At 42.0% G+C, this 23,519-nt stretch overlaps 1 protein-coding gene across 1 annotated transcript; it reads right to left on the bottom strand.

Moving 5' to 3' along the window:
* Positions 1–7,924: 7,924 nt before the first annotated feature.
* On the bottom strand, positions 7,925–15,166 carry LOC117243517 (toll-like receptor Tollo). The gene has a single exon (XM_033511080.1). It carries the CDS (start codon positions 14,429–14,431, stop codon positions 10,502–10,504), a length of 3,930 nt encoding a protein of 1,309 aa, XP_033366971.1. The 5' UTR covers positions 14,432–15,166; the 3' UTR covers positions 7,925–10,501.
* Positions 15,167–23,519: the final 8,353 nt, after the last annotated feature.

The raw sequence follows: 23,519 nt of genomic DNA, 5'->3' as shown, positions 1-23,519 counted from the left end.
GGGCGTTGGTAAGAATCGAAGTGAACGAGAAAAGAACGTGTCGCGAATTTATCTCGGAATCATATTTAATCCTGTTGGCGAGACGAGGACGAAAAGGAAAAGAGAGCGCGAGAGAAAGAGGCAGAGGTTGGGAGCTGGCAGGGGCAGGCGCCAAACTCACCACGGGCGGCGCAATTTGTTCCTTTTATCCGGGGGTAGCGTTTCTTGTTTCTGATGCCGGCCAAGCCGGGCGAGAGTGGAAACTGCTCACTTAAGATAGGCTATCTGACCAGCCACGTTGGAGGAACGTCCGCCTCCGGGACTACATCGTTCCATCGAGCACGTCATCGTTCTAATTAATTCCAACGCCCCACACTCGATTGATCAAGATATTATGGCCGGTGCAATTAGCGGTCGCTCGTTCGACAGTTGATTGATGCGGCGGCGCCTCCAGCTTGCCTGCATCGCGTGGAAACCACGAAAAAAAGAGCAATGAAGGATAAAAGGGGTAGAGGGAAATAAAATGGAAGGGTAAAGGATGAGAAGAAAATAAAGGAATAGAAGTGGAAGAGGTGGAATGGAAGACACTCGTATATGCGGAGAAACAGCGGGATGGCTAAGCCTGCCGCGAACCCTGTCGAAAATAAATGACCCTCGAAATTGTGGCGTACGGTGTACCGGTGTCTCGATAACGCCAAGACTGTACCTGGATATCGCATACAACGTGGCTATCGGCTTCTTCGGACGAGCACCGACGATGGTTCCCACCCCTTCAATGGCTGCGTTTATCTTGTGTCGTTCGACGTCCTGCGAACCGAATGGGAGATTCACAGACGAATCGAATGGACTGGGAAAAAGGGATGTTGTTCCGTTCATTCTTTTTACGTTGCTGTTTTCTTAGAAATTGGCGAGGATAGAGAATGAGGTAGTTTCGAAGACTGTACTCTGTTCGCGATTCACGATGGTCTTGGCAATAAAGGAATTTTTGTAAATATCTTTTTTTTATAATCATTTCGTGACTTGCAATTATTTATGTTATCTTCCGACGATAAATATACTGGAAACTTGTCGTCTGTTCCTTAAAAAGTCGAACGCTGATATGTGTCTATATAACGAGTTCAAGAGATCGTCTAAATAGTGGAATTGATCTGTTGGATTTCTAACATGCTTAAAATTATGCTTATAGAATGATAGGTTTTGTGATAATAAGAGAGCAGAAGATTTACTTTTGTGAAAAATTTGGTGTTCGGCAATGGATGAAAACCTGAAGGTATTAAGTTACGTGCATTGTTTGTCAAAAATAAAGATTCGTCATAACGAAGAACTGCCTTTTGTATGTATGTATTATTAGTCAATCTGACAGACAATATCTGTCCGCATTGCCTGAAAAAGAAACCTATTGTTTGCTCGGGAACCTTATTGAAAGAGTTGAATATTTCCATCGATGAAAAATTTCTATAACGATCCAAATAAATTGTAACCGATAGGTTGGTTAATTGACGCGGCATCAGTTTCCAATTTGAACGTCCAATTCTTATTCAACGTTTTTTCAATCGTATATTGTACGCGATCGATGAAGAGAGGAACTCTTCGTTAACAATGGTTGTTCATTAAAGTTGCATATAAACGATCAAAATCACTATCGGTGAACTTTGATTAATTTAAAAATCGTCTGGTTAGAATTGTTAGTTCCGATTATACGATATAGATTTTTCATTTCGTTACATTTATTCTGTCGTCTTCGTTAAGTGACTACCAGTTGTGAAATCTGCCGTTGTTCATAATTAAGTGAAATTCGATCGAAGACTCCGATATTTCGATGTCGAATACAATAGTCTGGATTCTCTTGCAGAATAATTTACCAACTAATAACGTTGGTGTATTGGCAAGTTACAAGTATCGAATTATAGATTTAATTAAATGATCTATAGTTTATAAAATTTACTTTAAAAACTTCATTCGTTTTGCTACTGTAACACGATCCAGTTAATAATAAAACTTTGTAACTTGTGGCGCGTAAAGTTTCACTAATAATACTAGTAGAATCGTAAATACAAAAAAATTCTGATAGAAGAGCAATCGTCAATAGTTAACACATTAAGTAGTTTGATCTTGCAAAGTCGTTACGCCTTTCAGATGCGAGCTTCTAAATATTTCACGTTACAATTGTAGCGTATAACAAATATTAACTCGTCTAGTACGAAGTAGTTTTCATTGATTATTACACGTGTTCTACCGGAGTCCAATTAATTCATAATTATGCCATAGGCATTGTTCATATCTTCCCATGACTCGTGCACGAATGCATTCTTTTCCAGCTATAGGTACGTGCTATAGAGCTAACGATTAAAAGTCTCTCTGACGATCGTTCTAATTTCCATTTCTAATTGGAACCTAGTTAACGCAACATATCTTCCAACACTGGCAATTTGTGCTTCGAAACAGAATGTACGGACTACTTCGTTCTTTCTTCAATTCTAACAAGCGATATTTGCACATCATTGTGTTTCATTATGATATTTATACGCCGATTAATTAAATTCAAACCAATTGAGTCTTCCCTTGTTTGATAATAAATAGGTAGATAATAAAGTTCAGGCAAATTACAAGGAGATAAAAATGTAAAAGTAAATTCCTTTCTATTGCAAGTTTTGATAGGAAGATAATACTTCAATTATATACTTTTATACTAACTTTAATTTTATACTTAAAATTTACGATCCTGTAACTCTATAACGAATTATCAAATACTCCTTCTAGCCATTAATTTGCTATCAATTCGTACAATTTGGTCGAATTTATATAGTTACTGTTACCACAAATCCACCAAATTTCATAATAATATTCCTACAGCAAACCAAGAGAGTCGCCAAACGTTTGTCAGGATCGTCATTAATTCAGCTGTCAGTCGTCTGTTCAAGCCAACCACGATCTTGATCTTACAATTGGTGGAACAATGATTCGTCCGAATTTGAAACTGTGAGGTAACGCTTGAATTTGTCAGCGTCGCCGCCGAAAAGCCTTAAATTATCGATCCACTTAACGGGGGCGGGCCTCGCGGACGGCTTACTTTGATTATTAAACGCGTCTATATGACCCACTATTCCGCTCGATATCAGCATGCTCTTATTATTATTCCATTTGCTGGCCGCGCGGCGCAACCCGCCCGGCAAATGTAATTTGCCCGAGAGCATCCTAAAGTCATAATGTCATTAGCCTGTGCTCGCCACGGCTCTTTTCTAGTATTCGTGGCCCGCGGCCATTCAAATATTTGACTCGTGGCGTAGTACACGCGCGCCACCCTCGCCGCTTAATTCCGCGCCGCTTTGGGATTTTCTAGCAACGTGCTTGTATATCTTTATGCCTCTTGATAAAACTATTACCTTCATAAGAGCGAAGGGATAGCATCTTTTTTCAGCCTGTGGAAAATGGAGAGAAAAAGAAAGAGAGAGAGAGAGAAAACGATGCTTTAAAAGCCGATCCAAACCCATCCTCTTACGAACTAACTGTAACTTATGCCCTCGAATCTTGCTCGAGGACGTGACCTGACGGTGTAACGCGCGTGAAATTCCCGGATACCCAGCTCAAGCTTCTCTTGGTTCAGGTTGCGGCAGGGGTTGCAACCCTTTGCGGTCAAACAGTCGACTGCGTAGGTCTCTCATCGCGTATATGCGGTGTACAGAATTAAATATGTGCGATATAGCCCGCATAATGTCGAGTCTCGTTGGGACGAGAGAAGAGATCATGCGTAATGTTCCTGATGAAGATTGGAGGAAGAGTATGTTAAAGGGTGGTTTTATGATAAAGGGGAACAAGTTTAAGCGTCTTTCAACTGGATTTTGAGTAGAGCGAGTGATAGATCTCGAATCGTTCAGAATGAAAGGAAAGTTGACAGCTTCGTATTTAATTAGTGTCGGAGACATCAAAAATACCAAATAGAAGCTAAAATTTCTAATCTAAAAGTTTCCTCTGAGAAATGTTAATCGCATCCCTAGAAGGATCGCAAATAAATTAAAAGATTCCAAACCTAACAGTTACTTGCTGCAACATTTTAATCACACTGCTTTGAAAAAATTCCATGTAGGAACCTAACATTCCTAACTTAAGAGTTCGTCCCAAAAAATTTTAATCGTTCGAAAAGAATTCCAAATAAATCCTAAAATTCCTAAGTCAAAAGTCCACGCTAAGAAATGTTAATCGTATTCCTCTAAAAATATCCCAAATACGAACCCCTAAAATTCTCAACCTAACACCTTTACCCTACGAAATCACGCGTTGCCATATACGAAAGTATGACACAAGACTGCAAAGGGTTAAACACTTTCGTGGCTCGGTATTCGCGGGACTGTAATTTCCAGCAGGTTGAGGGGATGGGCGTTTCCGTTGTTATCACGGCCGCTGTGCTGGCCGTGTTGGAAAGGTCTGTTCGGTAAGTTGGCCGGCGTGATAAAGGTATTCTTGGCGAGGGTGCATGTACGCGCCGTATTTAACATTTTATTCCCAGAAGCGTCTCAGTTTTCCGCGATACGGCTAACGCGATAAATTATTCCGCGTTCCGCTTATCTTAGCCATTTCTCCGTCGCCGCAAGTCTCTGTGTCGTTCGCTTCTTCCGCATCGTCTTTCTATACGGTACTCCTTCTTCTCGTTCTTTTTTCTCTCCTCCTTTTCTTCCAGCCGTCTTGCTCGCTTAATGTCGGCGTTATTTAGCGCACGCGTGGGAAAACGTTGCCCGGCTTGAGTTACAACTGGCGCGGGGAAAAACCAACCAGCCTGGCTTCGGATTAACGTTCAGAGCCATCGTGTCAACTGCTGTGCTCAATCTGATCGACCTTATTTCGGTTTCCTTGAATTCGTTCGAGTAATTAGTACGACTCGCATTATCAGGAGGCAGTATTAATTTTGGATAAATCTCTTGCCGAGTAAATTAATTTAAGGCTCCAGAGGATGTATAATTTATCGTATAAATAATCATTATATTTGGGGGAAGAAAATTATGTAAGGTTCGAGCATGCATAAGTTTGAAAATTTATGGGTTATTATGCTACGCCCATGTTGGATCGCGAGGGTTAATAAAGGAGAAATGAGGAAAGTACATATTTCATGCAAAGTGTTAATCAAAGTGTACACAGTCAGTTGCAAAAAGCTTTACGATTTTTTTTTCTAAAACAGTCAACCAAATAAATTGATTGAAATTTAACGTAATATTCAAATATGATACTTTGTGTTGAAAGTTCGTTGCATACCAAGTGACTGAGGAATTGAAATAGAAAAAACTTCTGGTACTTACGTTGTTTACCATTCCAACTCCTCGTTGTATCTCATTTAATTTCAAAAAAAGGAGCAACAACTTTAATATCTGTATGTCTTCGCAGCTGTTTCGAAGAAACGAGCTCGTAAAGCTCTACGTGACTCACCCTGTATTTGAATATGAGTTGTATGACGATATAGGGAACGTTTCGCTATTATACCTCGAACAGATTTAAGGCAATGATTGGAAATCATTTCGAAGTGTTTATATCGTGATAAAGGTCTGCTTCTGTAATAACTGTTACCTTAGTACGAACAGGCAAATATCCTATTCAGAGGCTGGAAATGAACACGCTAACTCGTTACGAAACTATAACGTGTCGTTCATACGTAACAGATTTATCGTTTGACGATATATGATTCAATTTCTCCGCACTCCATTAGTTATTGAATAGCACAGAAATAACAGCTTAAGGTAAGCGGCTCTTATAATTAATCACGTACAACATGCTGCAAAAATAATGTAGATTTTTGCGATTTATCATTTTCATTATTAATCATCCTCCTCGGCAAAACGTTTCTAGCGTAAAGCGGGTTCTTTTTTTGGAAAGCCGGCAGATTTTTCCTACTTATGCTCCCAAGCCTTTTAGAAATATATCATGTGTGTATGTGTATTATACACGAAAAATGTAGAAATTTCATCAGCACTATAATGTACTAGACTGTCATGATTATATTAATAATGTTCAAAACAAATCTGGATAAGTACATAGACCCTGCAAGATATTTGACGCAAAAATATTATTTCGTAAAGTTTGCAAAAACCCTTGTATAATCAATTATTCGTTGTAATAATTCGATGGAAGTCGATCTCAGTGTCAATCGTTATTCCATAGAACAGTCATTAATAGTTACAGTTAGTTATAGTAGAATAGTTCATTTTTAATAAGCCTCAATATTCAGTACGGTTACTCATACTATATATTAATTTTTTTTTGCAATAAAATTCTTATAATTTCTACATACATCCCGAAATTCGTTTTAAATTTTACCAATGCAATCATGATAATTATGTCACGTATACTGCTAATCAAGTTTCAATACGTCTTTACATAACACATATGATACGTACATAAAGGTTTTCTATGGCAAGTGTTCAAGTACTTTCCCGAGCCACTGCAGCTAACGTTCTCAAGTGTTCGCGCCTTGGTCGAGGATCTATTTCCTGTATGAGCCTGAAGAAACCTCTCGAGAGGATGCTTTCTCGAAAACCAAACACTTACGGCCGTAAATGATCGATAACGCTCCCAAAATATCCACCAGGTGATTCAACTTAGAGATTCAACTATCAGAGAGAAATTCAATTTATCGAGTATAATCCAATCTTAATCCAGACGGATTAAATCCAACTGTTCACGTCGAATTCGATATAGATCGTATTAATAGAACCAGCAGGAAACAACTCGAGTAGAAATCTGTGACTAAGACAGTTTCGTAGACAGAAAGATAGTGATTCTTCTTCGCAATATGTAACGAATAATCTATTGGTCTGAATCGCGCACAGATATCACGATAAGAGATATCGCGCATTTGAAACCATCAAGTACCAAACAGTATAAAATTCACATAAACATAAAGTTACTAAATGACACGAGCAAAGTAATTTATATCTGGTTTTGTCAAAGTAGATAAAGTATATATTAGAGTAATGGACATTTTGCAGAAACTCGTTACAAATCGGAGACACAGAGACGGTTTTTACAATTTAGAAAAGATATCGCTATAAATGCTTTGATGTTTCCTACTTTCGTAAAACTGTGAGATCCGTATGGAGAGAAAAATAGCGACGGAAAGAGTATTAAGCAATGATAAAGAAACAGAAACGAATTATATGATATATATATAATGGTCTTTAATTGGTAAAATGCAACCTCTAAAAGTCGAATTAAACCATTCTACTTCGAATTTTATAGTCAAGCGTCCCTATCGTACATGTATATGTATAATAAAGTATAGTAAACCACGATAAAGTGAAAGTTTAGCGAATGCTGTGTTGTATATTCGCACGTCTCATCCACAAAAACCATATACCTCCCCAGGGTGAGGCTTGAAGTGTCTAATAAAAATTCCCTCGAAACCCGACGAATAATAACTGGCCATTATCAGGTTTGGCTACTTGCTGATACAGCCAGGTGAAAGTGTGAACGAGTTTATGCAGCCAGAGGTATACCATTATCGATGGAGCTCGATATACACCCTGAAAATTTATCGTACGACTGTAACCGCCACGTCATTCAGTCGCGGAATATTAATAAGCGCTTTAGGTATTCGTCCATCTCACGCAGGGAACGATCACCGACCAATATTAATAAGTTTCTACGTTCGATGTTCAAGTTAAGAAAAAGAGAGGAAGAAAGAAGAAAGAGTGAAACTGAAAAAGATCAGACAAAGGGAAGAGGGGGTGGGATAGAGAAAAGCGATCAGAAGGCGAGCAACTTGGTGAAAAGAGGAGCCACGTTCGACGAGGGGAGAAAGCTATTAGTGTCGGACGAATTAAAACGAGTTCGCGAAGGACGTCAAAGTTCGGGGCTTTCCTTCGATGGAAAACTTTCGAGTTAGCCGCGTTCACTGACCCGAACACGGTTTCTCACGGGCGAAGTGACAAGGGAACAAAAGAATATTCTTCCTTCACTTATATTTTTTTTTTACAAAACAAACGTGTTTATTTCTCATGGTTCTTTGCTGAAATGGAAAGTGGCAATTAATTTAATAATCACGTAACAGATCGTGAATACAATATACATATATATATATAATATATATGCGTGATCCGATGAGCGTATTTACAACAATACAATACAATTAATAAATCCGCAAATTCCTTGAAGAGAGTGGAGAAATTTTCTCCCGTTTAAGAGACCAGTTTAATAGCCCTATATATAGGTACAAGTGCCTGGCCACTTTGATGTGCTCGAGAAGTGTGCGTGAAGTTATTTACAACGTTAGATTATACACAAGTATTTACAGGAGGTATTCACTTACAGACTAATAAGCGTTTGGCGACCGTTGCTTTTTCTCGCAAAAGACAGTCGTGAATCTTAGGAACGAGGTGTGTCTCGCTAGACGTCTCCTGTCTTTTCCTCTTTTTCCCTTTTATTTTCTCTTTTTTTATTTTCACACTCTCTCATCTCCTCCTCGATCCATGTACCAACTAACTTCTCTTTTTCTTCTCTTTATTCTTTCTCGAACACGCGCTTCTAAGAGACGATATCTTTCGTTAATGCTCCCACACATTCGTTTAAATTCCTTTCTCTCTAGCTAACGAATTGACGAACGAACGACAGGAATGAGAACTAGGGGTGTGCCGACTCCGTCTCCCGAGAGCGGGGGAAAAATATACAATTAGTACGAAGAAGAGCGCGCCCCGGGATCACGGAGCACACACGCGACACGTACGACACGTATCGTTCTCGTCTTTTCTCTCTTTCATTTCCGATCAGTGTACGGGCCGCTTCGAACGCTTCGATGATCCTGTAGCTACCAACTCGATCGCGTTCCCGAGCGCTCTTTTACGGGAAGAAAGGAAGAAAAATATAAAATACACCGTATTGGAAGAAAAACGCTTGATCGCTGAAGTAAACGTACAGTCCTCGGAAATAAAAATTAATCTGGAACTAAATACGAGCGTATCCATCGCTTTTGAGAAATACGAAGCTACCACGATGGTTTTACGTGTTTTTCACGAGAATGGGGTGAATTATATTTTACATCGTGCATGGAGAAATTTATACGAGAAATAGAAATCTTTGAGTAGCTTTAATTCTCCCCACTCTCGTGTTCGTTAAATCGTAGAAAGCAAAGGTTATCGAAGAACGTTGAAATAACTAGATTACGATTTTTAAAGAAACGAAAGTATCGTCAAAAAATAAAAAGAACGTCACGAACTTTTGTCGATTAATAATTTACGAATCTTCTAATCATTCGGAGAAAAGTATATATCTCTCGATAAAAACCATCGTAATAGCCTCTGAGAGACACATAATCTCGCAATTTTCTCGTAAAACAAAATCACATACTTCAAAACGAAAACATATTGATCCTTAAAAAAAAAGTATCATATCGCAATCGTCGAAGGGTCGTAAAACAAACGAAATCACAGAACTTGGTCGGCTAAATCGCGAACGAATGGAAAATAAATAACAACGTACGTGAGAAAAAAAGGTGAAAACTCGCGATCGATCGAGGTGCACGGTGAAATCGGTGGATGCTAGTCTGACGAAGCGGCACGGCCGGTGAGAGTTATTTTTCAAGCGTGATCGAAACTCTCGACGTCACGAAAGCCCCGATGACGAGAAGAATTTCGAGGCCTGGCCTTTTCTTCGCTCGCTTTCAGAAATCGAAGGATGCACGCGAAGACGAATCCTGAACGAGGTGGTCGTGCAACAACGAAGAAGAATTTCTATAATCTACTTCGAATCTCTGGGGTTGCGTTTAATTTAATACTTTTTTTTTTGTCAGTGTGTCTGTTTCATCTTAGGCCCTAAAGGAATGACGAGAACAATAATTACATTCTATGTCCTCATTGACTGCCATATTTTTTTTTTTATCACCTAAAGCTCTTACTCTTTTCGCTTCGTACACATACACATATATCCGAAAAATGTTCGTCGTAAAGAGAAAAAATTCTGTATTTTGAATTCCTCCTCTCTAGTACGAAAAAATAATGACTCGATCACGTGTGCGTTCCCTGTTACAAAGGAACCTGTATCAAATAAACCTGGCTCTCTTGATTTTATCGACATTCGCGTTCGTACTCGTCGAGGTAAACGAAAAGGTTCGAGGCTGCCTCGCGTCCTATGGAAAACACTTTCTCGCGAGGCGATACTCCCGATACCAACGTCCAACCCCGACCCCGAAACCCCTGCATAAACGATCCTCCTCGCTCGTTCCGTAACACGGAACACGGAAACCCGAGGAAGATCCCTAATCAACCGATTCTAGTGGAAGAGCAAACAGAGCGACACCGGGCGAATCGTCGCGTGTACGCCATCGCGTCGGTCCATCGCGAACGAAACTGTACAAATATCCTACCGCAACATACGTTCTCTCATTCTCTCTCTGTTCCTTTCATTTCCTATTTTTCTTTCTCTCCTTGTTCCACTCTCATTCCCATTCCTAGAGCGAATTTTTTACAATCGCAGGCTCCATCAGAGTCCAGCCTCTGACACGGTGAATCGTGGATCGTCGCGCGACGGACGACGAGGACCGTCTATACTAGACGAAATAAGTACGAGGATTGGCTGGATGCGTCAAGACCTCACCAGGAGGTGCAGTGGGCACCGGTGGTTCCGGTATGGTGCTGTAAAGATGGCTGCCCCTCGAGGACAGGCTCGCCGGCCGCGCGTTTCCGGTGTGCAACGCGCTGTAACCGCCGTGCTGATGTTGATGCTGATGCTGATGTTCCGCGCCGCTGTCCTCGTCCTCCGTTCTGCTGGACGCCGAGCTGACATAGGTGGACTGCGTGGGCGTTGGCGTGGGTGCGTGCACCGGTGCGACCAAAACGCCATTAGGCTTGGTCCATACGTCGCCAGCGGACGGCGCGGCGGTGTAACGCGCCGGTTTGCGATTTCGGTCGTTCACCTTCTTGCTGTCTCGCCTTTTGCCCACGGAATCGGGCATGGCGAACCGTAGTTTCTCCCAGAACCTCTTCTCGCCCCACATAACGACCGTGCAGGTTTGAAGCAGCAGCTGGAATTCGGGATCACGGGCAGGAGCTTCCGTGGCCAGAAGAATGACCACGCGTCTTTTCCTCGAGCTGGGTCTGATGTTCTCCAGCGCGGTCCTCAAGGCAGCACGAAATTCCGTATGCTGCCATTCATTTGCCAAGAACACCGGCGAGAAAATGATAACGACGCGTCTGGCTGCCGCCGCAGCCGGTGGTACAGCTTCTTGCGGCCTGGCCGGTGGCAAATCTCGCCAGTGAAGACAAAGAGCCAAGCCAGACTGTTCCAATTCCGCGGCCAAGAATCTGGAGACAAAATCCTCGTCTCTCTCGCTGTAGACTATGTAGCCGTCGTAAAGGCGATCCCTTTCTTCGTCCGGCGGCGTGGTCATTTTTCCAAGGCGGAGACCGTAACGTGCGTGCGCCCAGAGACGCACGTCCTGGCGAAAAGCGAAGGCGAGCGCGACGAACAGGCAAATGGCGATCACAACCACCAAGGCGCCCGCTAAAAGCGGCACAAAGTTGCCACCTAGCAAAGGGATTTCCTGAATGCCACGGCTGACGGCCTCTGTAGACGGATCGCCGCAACGCTTCATAGCCTGCGCCAGAGTCTCGGCGCCGTCGCGGCAGTACATCTTCTCGGGATCCCCACGATGCTCGGCTAGCCAGCCGCGCAATTTAGCAGCGCTGCCGCATTCGCAGCTCCAAGCGTTACCCTCCAAAGCGACCCGCGTGCTATCCCCGACGCTGGGCAATGCTTCCCATGGCCTGAAGTTGACGATTCGATTGCTGTCCAATCTTAACACCTCGAGATTCTTCATTTTTTTGAAAGTCGTGTTGCCCACGGTGGCGATCGCGTTGTGATCCAGATAGAGCTCGGACATGCGTTCCAGCTGATCGAACTCGAAGCCACGCAGCTCACGTAGCGCATTGTCCTCGAGGTGAAGGACGCGCAACGCACCCACACCGTTGAACGTGAAATTATGAATCGCCGATATGCCGCTGTTGTTCAGGAACAGTACCTCCAATCTGCGTTTTCCGATGAACACGTGGCTACCCAAGTCACCGAGCTCGTTCCCATCCAGATAGATCTCGGTCGCGTCCATAGGTATCCTTTCAGGAACGTGTTTGTAACCGGCGTTCGAGCAGTCCACCACGTTGCTCGACCAGCTGTGGTCGTGATAGCACGAACAATTGTCCGGGCAGGTCATCTCGCAGTCGCACGCGTCGAAGTCACAACAATGGCACAGGGCGAAACAATGCGCCACGTATTGACAGAGGAAGTCCTTCGGTTTCAGCGACAGTAGAGGCCTTCGCGGTGTCGCGCGCGCGTGAACCATTTCGCACGTGACCGAATCGAGGTCCATCACTCGAGGATGCTGTCGAAGACGCGCCATTTCGTTGATTCTTGGTAACCATTCCATGGAACAGTTACACAGAATAGGATTATTTCCGATATAAAACTGTGGCAATTCTACGTCCTCCGGTACTGTCTGCAACGCTATGGCGGCCACGTCCAGGCTTCTTATCTCGTTCTCGTACAATACGACTTTCTCCAAGCTCCTCTTCTGAAGAAAAGTTCCAGGGACGATCGAGCGTATTTTGTTGTTGTTCAGGACCAACGTCTCCACGCTATCAGGCACGTTCGCATCAGCGATCTCGACGATTTGGTTGTAACTCGCGTCCAGCAACTTTATACGCAGCGTATTCCTAACCGCGTAATAATTCCCAAGCTCGCTTATCTGATTCGCGTGTATGTCCAACCACTCTATACTGCTCGGCAGATGACTGTAGTCGAACCACAGCAACTTATTGTCCGACACGTTCAGCCAGACCAGGGTCGTGAGGCTGGTAAACGCGCCGCGAATCTCGGTTAGCTGATTCCCGTCCAATCTAATAGCGCGCAACACCGGGTTGTTCGCGAACGCGCTCTGCTCCACGTGACGGATGTAATTGTTCGCCAGATTTAACACTTGCAGCGCGGGCAACGCGGCGAACGCTTCGCGCGACACGTTCTCCAGTTTGTTATCTACCAGCCGTAGTCCATACAGTTCGCTCAACCCGTCGAACGAGTCATTGTCGATTCTGGACACGTGGTTTTTGCCAAGGTCAAGAGTCTTCAGCGAGCGGAGCACGCGAACCGCGTACGGGATCTCCGTTAGATAATTTCCTCGAAGAGAAAGATCCTGCAGGCCGGTTAGATTATCGAACACGTGACGATGAAGCGTTCTGAGTTTATTCGTATCCAGAAAGAGCTGATTCAGAGTAGTCAAACCTATCGTATGTGCTGGATCGAATCTCGCTATGCGATTGTGCGAAAGAGTCAATGAGTGCAAATTCGTCAGGGAGCCGAAACATCCATCTACCAGTGTTTCGATATCGTTGTGCTCGAGTTTTAGAATTTGAAGGCTGTATAAACCCTTGAACACGTGTGCGTCGATCCTCGTAAGCGCGTTAAAAGACAGATCCAAAATGACGAGTCGAACGAGTCTGGAAAACGTGTCTCTGTTAACCCAGCGATTCGTCAATTCGTTGCTGTTTAAATCCAGTATCTGCAGTTCGACCAGATTGTCTAATAAGCCCGGCGCTAATACCGCCAGCGAATTATTGCTAAGTATCAGCTCCCTTAATTCCTTCGTTCGTGAGAATAATTCCGGCGGCAATGCTACCAGACGGTTGCTGGACATGTTGAGCGAGTGTAGCGCGGTCAATCCAGCCAGAGCGTGATCACCCACGGCTGTGATCACGTTCTCCTGCAGCTTCAACACCGTTAGGCTGCGCAGATTGCTCAGAGCTCGATCATGCAGGGTGCTGAGATCGTTGTTGCTGAGATCGAGCACCTCGAGACTAGGCGTACACGACTCGACCAAATCGGAGAAGCCCAGGGAAACGATGTCCTGTAACTTGTTGCGCGTCAAGTTCAATGTAGCGAGGCTCTGCACCGGACAGAGCAATTCAGACGGCAGTGTCCACAGATTGTTATCAGCCAGATCTAAATGCTGTAGATACGTTAAGCTACGAAGAGAATCCCTGTGTAGCTCTAAAGTCATCGCCGACCAATCTCCGTTGTGCGTTCTCACGGACAACGTGCGTAAGTTGTGCGCGGACGCGAAAACACCGCCTGGCAGATATCGGATCTTGCAATAATCCACGCGAAGCTTCTCCAAACGAGGCAGAGGGGAGAAGAAACCGTGCGGCCCGTCTATCTGGCTCTCGAAGAACAACACGTCACTGCATTCCAAGGCCAAAGAACTGATCGAGTCCACTTGAATGGCCGAGAGATTGCCAATTAGGCTGGGCACGTTGGCGATAGTTCTAACCCTACAGGCCAGAGCTTTTTCCCCATCCTCTCCGTCCTTTTTCCACTCGCAGCCGGTCGGTGCCTCGAGACTGGTGATGCTGCGGCCGTGTATCGTTCCAGCGTTGAAAAACAGCGACCAGACGATCCCCAACATCGCCAAACGAAGCCGTGTCGACTCCATAGTCGAGCAATTGTCGCACGCGCGTCGTTACTCGCAACAGCTCGCAAACTGACTCGCCTCCGTCGCGTGAGTCGCGTAAGCCAATCGTCGTAACGTTGCACTCCGGTCGTCACGCACTCATAGTCACTCTGTCACGGCACCACTTCTGTCCGAGCCGATTCGGATACGCGTTACACGCCGTTTTCCCCTTTCCCGATAAACAGCAGTGGAAACTTTCGAGATAATCTTTGACGATATCGTCAATAGCGCGTAGCAGAGATTTCACTGATCGACGAGACAAGGACACTAAAATAAGAGAACGGATAATCCCCAATAACGATGTTGTTCGACCTGCGAATAAAATAAACACCGAACGATCATAACCACTGACTGACACAAACTTTGATATTCCTCGATCACTTGTATATTTTATACGTTGTCACGGTTACTACTTATCTCAAAAGGCGACTGCGGTTAAAAATAAGATCGTTTAAAAGTAAGACCGAACTTCGTGAGAAACTACGTGTGCACAATGGTACGAAGTACAATCGGAGAGTGGAGAACGTGACAACGTTCCTCCAAGAACGTCCGACAGCAACTGACTTCGACTCCGAATCCCTATTCCATCGACGGTCACGCACCCTGCATGACTGCCGGCGTGCAGCAACCCCCCACTCCTCTCCCCACCACTGGCCAATTTTGCCTCCACCACCCTCTGTATATATCCCTCCAACGGTCCCCACTGAATTCCCTCCCGTTGAATACGAATATACGCTATAGTAGTAACGCCCGACTCACTCTCTCTCTCACTCTCTCTCTCACTCTCTCTCTCACTCTCTCTCTCTCTCACTCTCTCTCTCTCTCACTCTTTCTCTTTCTCTTTCTCTCTGCGTAACACACACAGATGTATCCAAAGAGAAAGGAACAAGTATACACAAAGGAGTAAGCGTGCTAGCGTTTTACGCCACGGGCGGCTGCCTCGTTGCGAAGATGCAACAAACCAGCTGACTGACAACGCTACTTACTAGGTAAACACGAAACTGGTTCCTAGGCGTACGAGCGCGCATTTATCAAGCGGCTTCTCTCCCCGTCTTCGAGGGTTCCCTCCCCCACCCACGGACCTTTCTTGCCTTCACCGGGGTTGTCGGTGCTTAATAAGCGACGAGCAGCGTCGTGTTCCTTTGCATTCGACCGGACAACCCCTGTGATTTGTTGTCTATGGGCTCTACCGCTGATTTGTACACGCGTCCTCTGCTTCCGGTACACAGGATGGGAGAAGAGGCAAGTCTTTCTGGTTGGAAGTTTGTTTGGAAATTCTCCCGGCAGAAGGACGAGAAGTCATGCTTTGAATTTTATTCTTCTCGAGAGCTTGAGGGTTAAACTGTTGGTTTGGGATGGATAACGTTGGGGGATGTTGAGAATTTTATTGAAAATTTTCAGAGAGTTGCCGGACTTTCTGTATTTAGGTTAGACACCAAAGAATATTTTGTTAGTTTAATGATTTAATCAAAATGTTTTTATAGCAGTCTAATTAAAAACAATAGTGGGCATTAATAATGTTACAGCATTAATCACTAGTTAAATAACATAAGTATTAGCAGGTACTTTATTATATCTTCACATTGCAAGAACAAAAATTGCTCCATATTCATAATTTTGTTAAAGATCGTGAAATATTTTAACCGTTTAAGGATTTAAAATAATGTAATAAATAAATATCGAAGAATAAATACTATGAAATAAAGTATAACAAGATCATGCTTAGTGTTTTCGTACTAGTTTCATTAAAAACTAGAGTCAGTGATAATAACGACTCGGTGTTAATGCTTTGTTATACTTCCACGTTAAACTTCGTAAACGACAACGCTTAAAAATCTGTCGGCAAAGCTGACCAAAAATATTAACACTTATTCCTATATTCTATCCAAAACGATCTAGAATCATTAACACTTGGCTGTAGATATTTTTTCTCGCGATCCAGAAACTTTAACACGTTCCAACACGTAGCTTCCAACTAACTTTCCAACCTAACGAATGTAAACATGTATCAATATTCAACCTAGCGTGAATGAATTGAGAACACCGTCAGAAAAAGTTGTCTGGTATCTTCTTCACAGTCGAAACTCTAGCTCCTCGATCCTTAAGACGTTCTTCGATCGTCAAATATCATTGTCCCTTCTGTTTACTACTACAAAATAAAAATATTTATATGAAAATATGATATGGCCTCATTATTATTCTTCGTTATTTTTTAATAAAGTCTTTTCTATTCAGGAGTAGTTTCAAAGATCAAGTATACTTTTAGCGCCATCCATTCTACGATCTTCGAACTATGCCTGACGTTTCAAAACTATGCCTGATGTTCAAGACAATGAAAAAAATTGTTTAGCCCAATTATGTACAAATATTTTTGCCCCTGTTGAATATTAATATTTATAATTATTATTATTATAATTATTATAATTAATATTTATAAAACACTTCAAGAAACCAATCGTATCTCACGAGAAAACAAAGCTATTCGATTATCCAAGCAATGTGTATCATGATTAGATCGAATAATCAAAGATCTACTGCAAATAATTAGTATTTAATCTCTAAAAAATAAAACTATTTATTTTAATAAAATTGATCAGTTTGATTCCAGTATGGCTTATTTAGCAATCTTTCGTTCCATCTGTCTGTCTCTCTCTCTCACTCTCTCTCTATTCTCTCGATTAACATATCGCGATTCTAACTTGGAAGTTCTAGGGATTGGAGCTCTTCCTACGCTTTATCGATATGTACAATATATTCAAGATACATCGTATCAGAAACAACAGACGATTTAATAGTTTCGTTACATTCGTTCGAAGAGATGGTTACTCATCTGTCACGGACACGTATGTATATACGTAAGGCGATGAATCACGCGAAGTATACCGGATGAACATGTGGGATTATAAATTCGGAGCCGCAGAGTGAGCGCACAATGACGAATGGAGGCGTTTACAGTTTCGAACGCTAGGGGTTTCCACACTTCATTACGTATTTACATGTTGTCAAACTGATATCACTTCTTCGTGGTCAAAGATTAACCACTTTGTGTGCCAATTGGAATACTTGATCAATCTCGTCAAACGTTTGGCGGATTAATTGTCATTCGTGTCATTAAGACAGCCTTTGAAACATGTATCAACGGATGATGTAACAAGTGCACAAAAAATTCAATATAATTGTTACGTGATTAAGCTTCGTGTCATTTGTGAAGATTATAATCTCTATTGTTATAATTATTTCATTCTTTATCGGTCTGTTTCCAATTAAAAGAAAGTGCAGAATACTGTATTGTGAAAATTAAAACACTGATCTTTTTTTGGAAAGAGTACATAGTTTTGTACAGTATCACAGTATTGTATTTCTTCGTTGCGATACCCAATTCTGTATGATAATTAGGGTATAGTACTGCGGAGATTACGATGCTAGTAAATTAAAAATCCTCTACGAAAAATAATATTTGTTTCGAGAATAAAAAGTCTGGAGGATTAAAGCTCTGTGAAAATCGATGCAAGGGTTAATATTCTAAAACTCCAAAAATTCCTTCGCCCCAATTTCACACCATGTTTGCTTCATTTTGCGCTCGAAGCATAGCGTATGATGTCTCTGAAGTCAACTAAATACAATTTGAAACCACGATAACTACTCAACCACGTAAGTGCTTGGCTAATCGCGTAGAATCGAAAACGCATTACAGTATATCGAACTTCCTGAAACTTGAACAGAAGATGTACAGCTTGAGATAGCAGTAACTTAGACACCTAGATCTATCCTCGTAATGCCCGAATTTCAAAACACATCAGTCAGCCGATTCCACCCAAGCAAACTCGATAACAGAATCAATTTCACTCTGCAACTTGTCCAACCGATTGATTCGAGGAAACAGCGTACGCGAGAATCGTTTAACAGGTTGATTTTATCAACGTGTTACGGACACACGAATCTACTGCAATACCTTAAAATCCAACCTTGAATTTTGCACACAATGATGGAAGTTGTTATACAAAAAGCTATGGGAAACGTATAATATACTAAGACATATGAAATATCAAAAGTGAAGTACTCGTCATGATATTTAGTAAGCGAAATAAATAACTACGTAGGTTTAATTCTCTTCATAAAAATATAAAATTGCATAAAAATCCGCGATCTAATAATAACAAAATAATAAGAAAATATTATGTATATTCTACACATATGACTCACAAAAGTGTTTCAACGCTTATCACCTATCAAGAAAATTTTCAGGTATTGTATAAAACGTTTTAAAATTTCACGAGCACCGTAATGAGAAATGACTATCATAATTACATTATCGTCTTTTCTGTCTCTGGTCTTCGTCGATCGCTTCAAAATTGTTCATAAGCGAATTTGACGAATTACGAGGCAAATTGCCTAGTCTGGCTCAAACATCTTACTTTTTGCAATTTAAATAACTCCATCTCAGCATAGTTATATAGATAAGCCAGCGATGTTTAAAGTTTCAAGTTGGATTTACAGCTATTTCAGACAGCGATGTTATTCACGTATGGCATATATTCTTATTCGAACAGTCACGATTTCTTGCCTTACGAAGTTTCACGATATATTCTTTGTCGAATGAAAGAAAAATCGGTTTCGAAAAGCAGTTTGCCCCTGCCCGTACAACAGCCAGGATATATTAACGCATAAATCGTTACTCGTTATGGCGGCTGGGCATTGGAGATGCCGCACTCCGAAGGCAGGACTTCATCACTAACCGCTAACAAGCCAACTAACGCAAGATACAACGCCCTCGGTATACGTCGAACGAAATAAATTCTTTGAACCCTTCGAAAATACGTACTCTGTAAATTCTGAATATGTAGTTAAATGTAAATTAAATTCAATAATAGGCCTAATTATATAAATTAAATTCACGTAATGTTAGGATACAACGATACAGGAATGCATCAAATTAAATAAATTCTTCCAATTCTACGAAGGTCCGTTTTCTAGAGATTCCTTGTGTAATTAAATATAAATTAAGTCCAACAATAGGTCTAACTGCATAAATTAAATTCATGCAATACAGGATATAATAATTCAGTAATACATGAAATTATTAAATATGTAAGTTCTTGCAGTCCTTTGTACATTTATTTCGCGTGTAGTACAATCTGTGTTAGTAAATCTAAGTTGAGCCTGGGTTTAATTATATAAATTAAATTAATATTAATTAATTATATAAATGAAATACATTTTTGGAAATCAAAGTCTAAAGGTAACGTTCTACGAACGCCTTGCAAACTAGGACGAGGTTATTCTACAACAAACTTTTCCAACTACACGTACTCCGACATACTTACCTATTTTGTTAAACTAGAAAAATAAATATATCCTAATAACATAATCATTGCACCAAGAATTATCCATAAAACATCTTTAGGTCGAAATTCATAACATCGTTCACCATAACATGTACCAGGTTTTCTAAGATATCCAGATTGGGTCACATGATATTCGAACTCAAAATGAACATAAAATATCTTTAACACGCCATATGCTTCCTAAAAATAGGATCATACAATATTCCGTTTATCAAAGTGTACTCAACACCTATCACAAGTACACCGCATTCATCTCCATAAGAATAAGGCCCATTTTATGCAAGGAGGTCCACCCTAAGAATTCAAAAAACCGTGCCGTGAAGGTTTCATCGATAAAATTCACTCGAGTCACAGCGAAGCTCGACTACGAGAGTCTCGCGTAATAATGCTCGATACATCCTCTTTAATATCCTGCGTCAACCTCAAACATCGATATTTTCCATGGAAAATCTAATCCTTCCTTCTGTACGGTTCGCTTTCCCAGTCGAATCTCGTCGAATACGAAACGTTCAGGATGAAATCCGCTTTGGCGAGGGGCGGAGGGAGGTCAGAGTTCTTTTCAATGGGACACCAAACTGGCTGTGTGTCGTTGGCGATACTATCCGTCCACGGAAGTCGTCTATCGGCCATTCCGTGGGTCGCCTAGCTCGTAAGGATTTCCGTCTCGGTTACGGGATCGATCGATCGGACGTACTGCGAGGAGAACGTACGGTCAACGGGCATCGTCTGCACTTTCACTCGCGGGTCAACCAAGGGTTAAGGAGGAAAACTGTATCGTGCCATGATGCGCCGTGCTGCATTAGCATAGAGGCCGATCCTATCCGGTAGAAAGTCACGGGATCGTCACGCTCTCGGTTCTACTGTGTGACAAACATTCCTGGTAATCCGCTGGTACGTTCGAACATAATTGAAGGGAAGGTGAAATTGAGAGCATGGTTCGAGAGAAATAGGAATTTTTGGAAAATCTTTAATTTACTAGTGTGTCTGTAGTAAAGAGATAATATTTAATAGTCAGTATTCCTTCAGAACGTATTTAAAATAGTAACTTCATAAATTATGATGGACAAATATAGCGATCTAATAATGACTATTCTTTCTCTATATCTAACGATTCTATGTATATTCTGCGAATTAATAAATTTATCGTAGCGTACATTGACACATTCTTCCTCCAAAACCACCTAAGACCAATTGCCCCAAACAACATTAAATAATCCAAATCGTCCCATACCAGCAACAATACTCAATAATACGTTCATCGATAAAACAAGCACGCTTAGATAACAACGTACAATACTCCCAAAACAATATCTTATTCCCATTGTCCCAAGAGCAGCCACCCTATCATAGAACACCCACCCCATTCACCTGTTCATACTGGGGTATACTCACTAGTAAACATGAATTATATAATGTATTATATGTTGTAAATTATTCTGAATGATTTCACTTATACATGTAACCGTCCTTCGACTTTGATCTCCTTCCGAGATACACGGAAAGGTACTTTTGGGGAGCTTGGGTTGGTGTCATATAGCAGACTTAGTTAGGTAATAAATAAAAAGAAAAATTACAATTTATGTGGAATCGCATGAGAAAAAATTCGACATACAATGTACCAAATATAGGGACTTTTGCTATTTTGGAAACTAACACCGCGTAGAGTGGTTCTATGTATAAATGAATTTAAAAGGACTGAAGTACGAAGATAAATAAATGAAATCGATGATGTCTTTCTCTGCATAATTACGAAACTTTGGCGTAAGAAAGACATTTTTCACGAACATCATTCATAGGCTGGGATCGTACGAGCATCGAAACGACGTCCGTTGCATGACGTCCGTTGTAGAAATATACCGTCGTATATCGGAGCCTATACGTTATAGACGTGCGTCTCTTCAATGTAATACGACGATATATTTCTACAACGGACGTCGCCGCAACGCCCATGTGACTGCAGCCTTACACGTCGATTCCTGTTCTCGAGGATCGACATCGTGACCAGGAAGATTCCATCGTGAGACGCCAGATCGACAGTCACGGTTCCAGACATCAAAAGATCGCGGCTGATCAAATTCTCGCGCGCCTTACGATCGCGCGTATGCCGCATACCAATGAGCCGGTCTCGCGACACGTGGCGAATGGCCCTGGCAACGCGTCTGGTGTCCTGCACGGTCCGATCGCGTACCGGGATACCTGAAACGTGTCGGCAGATGCGGAGAGAGAACACAGGGACGATCGGCCCTCTCCGTGGCTTGTAAGAGAACGTTGACGTTTCTCAGTGCATGTACTGTAGCATCGAGTCGCAGGCGGAGCTTTCGTGCTGGAAAGACCGCCTGCAGACCGCCCCTGTGTGCTTCGTTTCATCACCGTCAATGTTGCGTGTACTGGGCTACACGCGAATAAACGCGTGCCTTCTGAATACCGCACGACGACTCGTCCGCCGTCGTCTAATCGCCAGGAATCGGTCCAACGCGAGTCTCCGGAGTTGGCACAGGTGGGAGATTGTAGTCTGTTCGGTGGAATGAGATTGGAAAGGTTCGTGCAGCTTGGTTGAAGTAATAGTAACTTCTTTGGGATAATTATGCAGATAGGATGTAGGAATTTTTGTTATTGATTGAGAATATCGTACGTATAAAAATTGGAGCATGTATTGTTGCCTAGTAAGAAGGGTGAAAGAAAATCGAGATTAATAAGGGCAAGACATTGTTGAAACAAGTTTAATAATTTAGCAGTATGTATTTATAGAGTACAGCAAGACTCTAGTAGGGTTTCTTGCAGTGAAACTTCGTTTTTTAGATACGTGAGTTTAAAGTATTACAATGGTACGTAGAATAAACCGATAACGACAGACACGATGAAGCGTCGAGATAGATCCGTAAAATAATTTAAAGAATAAATGACGGAACAAATGAAAATAAATGGTTTGGTGCTGGTGCACTGGTAATAATAAAATGAAATAGTGAAATAGTAATAGACGAAGAAAATAAAGTTCGAAAAGAATGAACACACGTGCCTTGTAACGTGAAATATCAAATACCGTAAAATTTGCTAGAATTCTTCAATAAATATAACGGGTAAATGTTTTAATGTGTGACTTCTATGTTACGCGGTATTGTAAGTGGTCAGTATAAAATAAAAGTATACCTCCAAAACTGTAAAAGTACGAAACAGGTCGATTTGCCAGCTCTGACATAATACCAAGGACCGTGGATTTTGAAGAAATTCTAAATTCCTGAACGAATCGAGTGTCGAAAATTCCAAAGGATGTCGTCGAAATATTTTCGAATCGCTTGCCTCTAAATTGGCCGGACATCGTGAGAACTTGTTGGAACAGCCTCGTCTGTTCCATCGACGTTTTCGCTAACGAGCCAGTATTTATTCGACACGGATCGTTTCACCAGGTCGAACTTAGGGTTCCACCAGGCCGCTCCTAAAAGTCTACCAGGAACCAAACACGAGAATCGAGAATATTTCTCGGCAGGACAAATATTTAGGCTACCAGATGAACCAGAAAGAGAGGGAGAAGATTCGATCGTTGGGATGTTATTTAGGTGCAGGTTCGACAGAACTTGTACATGGGTAAGGTAGCGTCTAATTCGCGTGGAAAGCCATGAATTTCCCTAGCAGCGAGCCGATCGAATTCCCGGCGTCGTTCATGGATCACGCGAAGCCCGGGATATCCGGGGAGTTTCGGTGTAATTTCGTGAATACTTGGGACGCCC

The sequence above is a fragment of the Bombus vosnesenskii genome, unplaced genomic scaffold, assembly GCF_011952255.1.
Source record: "Bombus vosnesenskii isolate JDL3184/JDL3185 unplaced genomic scaffold, Bvos_JDL3184-5_v1.1 scf7180000013266, whole genome shotgun sequence".
Lineage (NCBI taxonomy): Eukaryota > Metazoa > Arthropoda > Insecta > Hymenoptera > Apidae > Bombus > Bombus vosnesenskii.
The sequence above is the reverse complement of the archived record's forward strand: the minus strand, read 5'-3'. Positions and strand labels throughout refer to the sequence as shown.

Bases quoted from the DNA above. Each gene is read 5' to 3' on its own strand.
- LOC117243517 (XM_033511080.1), bottom strand. From the start codon at position 14,431: ATGGAGTCGACACGGCTTCGTTTGGCGATGTTGGGGATCGTCTGGTCG.